The sequence below is a fragment of the Lactuca virosa genome, chromosome 4 (genome assembly GCF_052849685.1).
Source record: "Lactuca virosa cultivar CGN04683 chromosome 4, Lactuca_virosa_CGN04683_v6, whole genome shotgun sequence".
In the NCBI taxonomy this organism is placed as follows: domain Eukaryota; kingdom Viridiplantae; phylum Streptophyta; class Magnoliopsida; order Asterales; family Asteraceae; genus Lactuca; species Lactuca virosa.
In genome coordinates this window covers 232,011,789-232,019,103 of record NC_136429.1, presented here as the reverse complement: position 1 = coordinate 232,019,103, position 7,315 = coordinate 232,011,789, and the positions used below count along the sequence as shown (strand labels likewise).

Below are 7,315 nucleotides of genomic sequence, written 5' to 3'. Positions count from 1 at the left end.
AACCACATTACAAACTGTAACACATTCGCATGTAATGACATGGTCTGACCAGACATCATCATCATCATCACAACACGCACGTTTCGCAGAGTAAAAGACTCATAACAACCATACTGTTCGTCATCATCAGTTTTTGTTGTTACAATTTCCACAATGTTGACACTTGTAACTAACTACGTACATGTAAATTATAACAGACATGTTTGAAAAACCAAACAAAAAACATTACCATGCATATAAATCTTATTAAACGTATTATACACTCAAACAACTCCAATTAAATAGGACATGGAGTTAATATTTTATCCAAAACACCAAATTAACATACAAATGTACAAGTGAATAAGACGAAACAAAATGAAGGCAACAAATTCCCTTTCTATTTACTTACGTTAAACAATGTCAGATAAACCACACTTCCTCAACTACGCAACACAAATTCTTAACAATGAGGAACTCTTCGACTTAAAAGTAGAGACTATGATCACCGCAGTTAAAGAAGAAATCAATGAAACGATCCGTATGAACTAGATAAATCAACTATGTTTACATGTTCTATGTACTACGTTTCACTAAGGTACCAAATATGAAACTTTTTCCGTCTAAAACCTTTGCTTACTATTACTACTATCTTGCTTACACCATTACCTAACGTCTACAAAAGAAGTAAATGTTAACAAATTTATTAAAATACAAGTATAAACCAACACCATGTTTAAACAAATGATTCAAACGATACAAAGTAAAACATATAGACAAAAAAACAAGAAAACAAAAACTTCTTCATATTTTGTACTACCTCAGGGTGAGCATGGCTTTCTCCTAGTTTAATATAATAGTAGATTAATTAAATAAATAGAAGATACGAGAGTACTCAAATCGAGATAGACCACAGCTAATAATTTTGTATAAAAAATATGATCATTAAATGTCGGTGGTGGGAAACGAGTATCGTGCGCGGCTCGGTGTATTATTCTATTGATTTAAATAAACAAATGATGGGCATATAAGTAGTGAAATATTAAGATGCAAATTCGGATATCAAATTAAGCCCTTTCTATTGTGTGAAGATGACTATGATTGGCAGCGTGATAAGATTTGGTAGAAGGCAGCTTCACACAATCGTCTCAAAAGACATCATCAAACCCTCTTCTCCGACCCCTTCTCATCTCAAAACGTACAATCTTTCAGTAATCGATCAAGGCATGGTGAACACGTTCATCCCGTTTGTTACATTCTATCCAAACACTGGCCTTTATCCAAGTTCCCATGACAAAACACTTACCTTGAAGAAGTCACTATCTGAAACTTTAACCAAGTATTACCCTTTTGCTGGTAGGCACACGAAGGTGGCACCAACCTTTGTAGATTGCAACGACCATGGAGCCGAGTTCCTTGAAGCTTCCATTGACAGCACGCTCTCTGATTTCCTTAAAAACTCACTGCATCGAGATCTCGACCAATTCTTTCCACATGGTCTCGTAAATGAAAGATCCAATCGTCCAGATGACGATGATCTTCAAAGCAACGGAGTGATCCCGCTGGCTGTTCAGGTAAACCATTTTGAATGTGGAGGAGTCGCAGTAGCTATGTCGTTGTCCCACAAGTTAGCAGATGGAAGCAGTTTCACTCATTTTCTAAAAGACTGGGCTAAAACGACACAGTTTTGTTCCAGAGAGCAGAAGCATGAACTACTTCCCAACGACAACGATGACCCTCAGTTTATTCCTTTTGAACACACGAATATAAATTTTAAAGGGCTTTCTCTTGGATCCGATGAATGCGTTACAAAGAGTTTTATGTTCCCTAACGCAAAGATAAACGAGCTTAAACTCAAAATCAAAGCCATGAGTGAAGAATCTGGACAACCCATCACGAACCCTACTCGTGTTGAAGTTTTGACTTGGCTGCTTTATAAGTCTGCAGTGACAGCAGCTACAAAAAACAATTCAGGCTCTGATTTCAAACCCATCGGTGTTGGTCATCAAATAAACATAAGAAGCAGACTAATGGAAAAGTTGCCTGAAAAGAGCATCGGAAACTTCTTCATGGTCATTGATATTGTAAGTGAAATGAAGCCGGAGTCGTTCATCAGTGAGTTCAGGAAGCAAAAGCTGAAACTTCAAGGCCTACCAAATATTCAAACCGCTTTTGGTTATCTTTTGGGAATTCCTTTAGAAGAACTACAAAGAGGATTTGATAGTGTTTACCTTTGTTCAAGCTTGTGTGGGTATTCTGCGTATGAGATTGATTTTGGGTGGGGAAAGCCTGTTAAAGCGACCATGGCTGGAGATCTAAGGAAGAATAGCTTTATTATGATGGATGCTCCAAACAGGGATGGCATTGAAGTGCTCGTGTGTTTGGGAAAACGTGATTTGGCAGTTGTTCAAAGTGACCCTGTGCTTCTTGCCTTTTGTTAGTTTTCTTATGTGTTTTACATGAGTGCATGAATTCCAAATCTTGTTAGTTTTCTTATGTGTTTTACATGAGTGCATGAATTCAAAATCTAATAATTAGCTTCTTCGTGCATGCATGCTTCGGATCGTATTACGACTCAAAACATCAGTGGACGTTAGTTGTTACTTGTTATCAATAAGATCTTTTGATTTTCTTCTATTTTTGTATATATATTAAATTATAGTAAGGTACTTAATACTTATATATTAATAATCAAGTTGCATTGGGATGGAGGAAGTAATGAAGACTTTTTTATTGTTCTTGTCAGCGGCTTTATATAAGGAGAGCCTTATCTGATTAATAAATACCTTGTGATGGAAGAAGACTTTTTTTTGCGCCATAGATACGTATCTGATTAACCTGAAAGCAACATGTTCAACATGTTCTTGTCAATGGCTGTATGATAGGAAAGTTAAAAGATTTTAAAACTAAACATATTTTAAAACTAAACATATTCCTATATTTTTTCTGTTTTTTATCTTTTTATCCATATGAAATGATAAAAAACTAGTTATTTTGTCATTTGTCATCTTAATCCTACTAATTAATGTCATGTCACTTGTTTTCAACCTATTGATTCTTCATTTTAATTTTATAATTTTAAAATTTTCATTTTAATTATATTAAATTAATAACATTATAATAAAAAATAAAATAAAATTAATAAACATTATAATGTAATATAATTTTACGTATTTATTTGAATCAACGATTATAATTTTATATAATTAAAAAATATCTCATAATTAATAATTTATTTAAAATAAATAATTAAAAATTTTGAGTTTTTAGAAACTTTAATTAATTTTATAGTCATGGTTCTTAAGGGTTATAAACTAGTTGATTATATTTTAAGACACTTGTCATTGTTTCATAGAAGTGACAATGGATTGGGTTGGGTCATAATTAATGAGTTTACCTGTTTAATTAAGGCTATGTTTGGCGTACTAGCTGAAAAGCTAGTTGTTAGCTGAAAAGCTAGCTGTTAAATAAAAAGCTAGCTGGTAGCTGAAAAGCTAGCTGATAAAAAATAACGTTTGGTAAAACTAGCTGAAATATATAAAATTACATAAAAGGACATGTAAAAATATGTGTTTCTATAATTAATTAAGAGGTGTATTTGGAAAATTTTAAAAAAGCTCCTAAAAAGCTAGTCTAAGTAGTTTTTCAAAAAGCTAGCTTATAAGCTACTTTTTGGCTTACCAAACACGACAACATAAAAAAGTTCGAAAAATAAGCTAGCTTATCAGCTAGTTGTGACGCGCCAAACATAGCCTAAATGGGTTGAAAATTTTTACCCAACCCAACCTGTTTAAATAAACAGGTTGATAAATCTCAATCCAATTCAACATTTTTTGTAAATAGATTAAAATCGGGTTAACCTATTTATTGTTTTTCCAACTTAACCTATTTACTAAACAGGTTAAACCCGAGTTAACCCGTTTAAATTTTCACAAAAAAAGCCCTTAAAAATCAAATAATTCATCAAATAAAAATACATACAATTTAAAAGCTATAATAATTGCTTAAGTTTGAAAATTATGCAAAAATAACTTTATAGGCCAATAACACAAATACAAATAAATGTTTACAACCATAAATAATTACAAATTTTAAAAATTTAAATTCTAGGCAACTCGACTATCACTTTTTCCAACTCGAATTCCAGTAACAATTACTGACCCGCAGTTTTTGATAGATAAAATATAATCAAAATATAATGATTAACCAAATAAACATAAATTAAAAAATATCTAATAATATTAAACTGGTTTGCAGGTTGTAAACGAGTTAGGAATTTCAACCCTAACCCAACCCATTTAATTAAACGGGTTAGAAGGTTTGACCCATTTAATTAAATGGGTTCAAAATCTCAACCCAACATGTTATTTATTGGGTTGGGTTTAGATTGGGTTGGCAGGTTCGGGTTGAGATTATCATCCCTGTTATTTCATATGGTAGGAGGATAAATAGGAAAAAAAGTATGATGATATTTAATTTCTCAAAAGGAAAACAATAATTCAAACTGCAGTTAGGAAGATAAATAGGAAGAAAAGTATGATAATATTTAATTTCTCAAAAGGAAAACAGTATGTGGAAAATTAAAAATAGTTTTATGTGTTTTTTTTAAAAAAGATTTTTGTGGCATGTATTTCAATGTCCCGAAAACTATAAGGTAAAATTTCATTTTTAGTTTAATCAGAAACACCAATTATCCTTTTCCAAACATTTAAAAGTATATCAGAGCAAAAATAGTTATCAGAGTATAATCCCAAAATCATAAAGTTGCGAAAACATGGGGATATGCATTGCAATCAAGCCGGGTCCTTCTCTTTCGAACCGGAAGTACTTGAAACCCTAACCATAAAACTGTAAGTACAAAGCTAAATGAGCTCCCCAAAATACTACATACCACACATACCAAACATACAATGGGCCATGCCCAGCAACCATCGGGCCACGCCTGGCATCGAACCCCGTTCAGAACAGATATGTTAGAACATGAGATTAGGCCCGCTCATCACATTCATCAGACCCTGCCTGGCATCGGGCCCCGCCACGGTATACATGCAATTACACATAAGACATACAAGAGTCACAAAGACAACTAGCATACTATAACACACTTATCAGTCCCTGCCCGACATACATACAACACATACAAAAGGCACACAGACAAATAGCGTACAAATAATAATAATCCATAGGTCGTCATTGGTGCCTTCGACCCGCCAAACACTGGGAGGAGACTCACCTCAAACCGCTGAAAATCAAATAAACGCTCGAACTGCGGATCCGGATAATCCCCGTGCTAATCAATTAAATAAAATCACAATTAGTAATTAGGCCATAAACCAAAATTAGGAATCTGATTCATTTTTCCAACTTCTAGGGTAAAAGACCATTTTACCATTTTCTCACTTGGCCCAATAACCGAGGCCCAACCCAATGGCACCAAAAGCCTAATATGGCCCAAATTCCTAAATGATACTAAAAACCCATTCTTGGTCCAAATCCAATAAGGCCCTATGCCTAACAATGAACCAAAGTCAAAAGGACTAGTGGTCCAACAAGGCCCAAAACCCTAATAGTCCAAATCATAAAAGTCAACAGCTGCTGAGTACGCCTAGCGTACTCCAACTTACGCCACCTTTGGCCAGTACGCACTGCGTACAAGCTGGGTACACTCATCGTACTCAACAACAACCCAATCTCACCATTAAGTTCTTAATTGGTTAAGCCACTAAGTCTATTTCTCAGATCTTGATCCTAAATAATGTCTTAACACGTAAAGTTGGCAACTTTACTCATTGACATGTCTCAATGGGACCCAATACTTTTTTTTACCATTAAAACCCATAATAAGAGTCCTAACTCATGCATGGTCCAATATAACACATCAAGAATGCATTTTTATGGTTTCTAATAATTCCATAATGGATAATGTTTCCAACTTTATACATTAGAATGGTCCAACCAGCCAAGATCTAGTCTTTAAGTCTCAAAGGGACCAAAAGTGCATCTTTTCCAAATTTGTCCATTAAGTCCAAGTATAAAGCTTTTAGATCTGAATCAAATATGATGTTTAGATGGATAAATTTTCCAACTTTATCCATAACAAGGTCACAAACTTTCAAGATCTAAACTTTATGTACTAAAGTGACCAAAAGCTCATAACACCCAAGAGTAGCTAGATTTATCAAATGCATCAACAAGATTCAAACTTTATACGTTTAGAAGAAATATCAAGGTGAGCAAAGGCTGGATCTACAAGCTCCAATGCAACCATAACTTCTCCAATGAGCTCCTTCTTCTCCAAGATGCACCAAGAACACTCCAAAGCACTTCAAAATACATTCTTTTTGCTTACAATGCTTAAAATTTGGTTAGGATTTCAAGGGAGGGTGTTGGAGAGGTGGAGGCTAAGAATAGAATGGGTTTGGGGAAGTTGTCACACCCCCGACCGAGGCGGCGGAACATGTCGGGCTGTGCGACTAAGTTCATAGATCACGGGTAAACTGAATATATGGCACAAGTACAAAAATAAACAAAACAACATTTGTATTCCATCTTTAAGTTTGAAAACAGGGTTCATACAGATAATAATAATAATACATGAATTGCCATAACAGTTAGGCTTAACATTACAAAAACTAGAATTTAAATTGCCTGCAATCCATGATTTTCCAATGTCTGAATATGCTTGAAATCACTGGTTCCTTGAGAATACATGTAGTTTGAAAGTCAACACAAGGTTGGTGAGAGTTACAGGTTTTCTGCTAACCGCAATAAAATGCTTTTAGAAAGTCTAAAAAGTATTGTCTTCGTAAATATAACCATATTTAAAAATAGTTTGAAAACAACCAAATTCATGGTTTGTAGAAAATGAGAGTTTTTAGTTAATGTTTACAGTGAGTCCTATAACTGAGCCATGTGACTAAATGTACCCCTACAACGCTTCATTAGATGTTGCAGTAACGATCGTAGACACTTATCACCTGCCTTGATTGATCGATCGAGGTGTAGCTAGCAACCGCAGGTAGGGATGTCAACCTCGTATAGATCTATACTCATGTCATTGATCATGGTCCTTATCATGCTCATGACATTAACTATGATCAAACCTTTGTCATGAGTAGCTATGATTAGATCAACAAGGTTATTATTTACTATAAATTCATATTCTTAATATGAGATATAGCAAATATATTTCAAGAAAGACCGCTTTTCTTAATAGACATCTACTAGAAGATATCTATTATCTATAAAGATTATAGCCTAGAGGTTTTCTTAATCCATGTTATCCTAACAGAATGTATAGAGATTAAGATCCACTTATGGATATAAAGCAAATATC

At 34.1% G+C, this 7,315-nt stretch overlaps 1 protein-coding gene across 1 annotated transcript; it reads left to right on the top strand.

Annotated features, from left to right (window-relative positions):
- Positions 1-1,038: 1,038 nt before the first annotated feature.
- On the top strand, positions 1,039-2,614 carry LOC145108063 (akuammiline synthase 1-like). The gene has a single exon (XM_079045054.1). The coding sequence runs from the start codon at positions 1,071-1,073 to the stop codon at positions 2,418-2,420; it is 1,350 nt and encodes a 449-aa protein (XP_078901180.1). The 5' UTR covers positions 1,039-1,070; the 3' UTR covers positions 2,421-2,614.
- The last annotated feature ends 4,701 nt before the right edge of the window (positions 2,615-7,315 follow it).

Excerpts from the sequence above, each read along its gene's own strand:
- LOC145108063 (XM_079045054.1), top strand. The coding sequence starts at position 1,071 with ATGACTATGATTGGCAGCGTGATAAGATTTGGTAGAAGGCAGCTTCAC.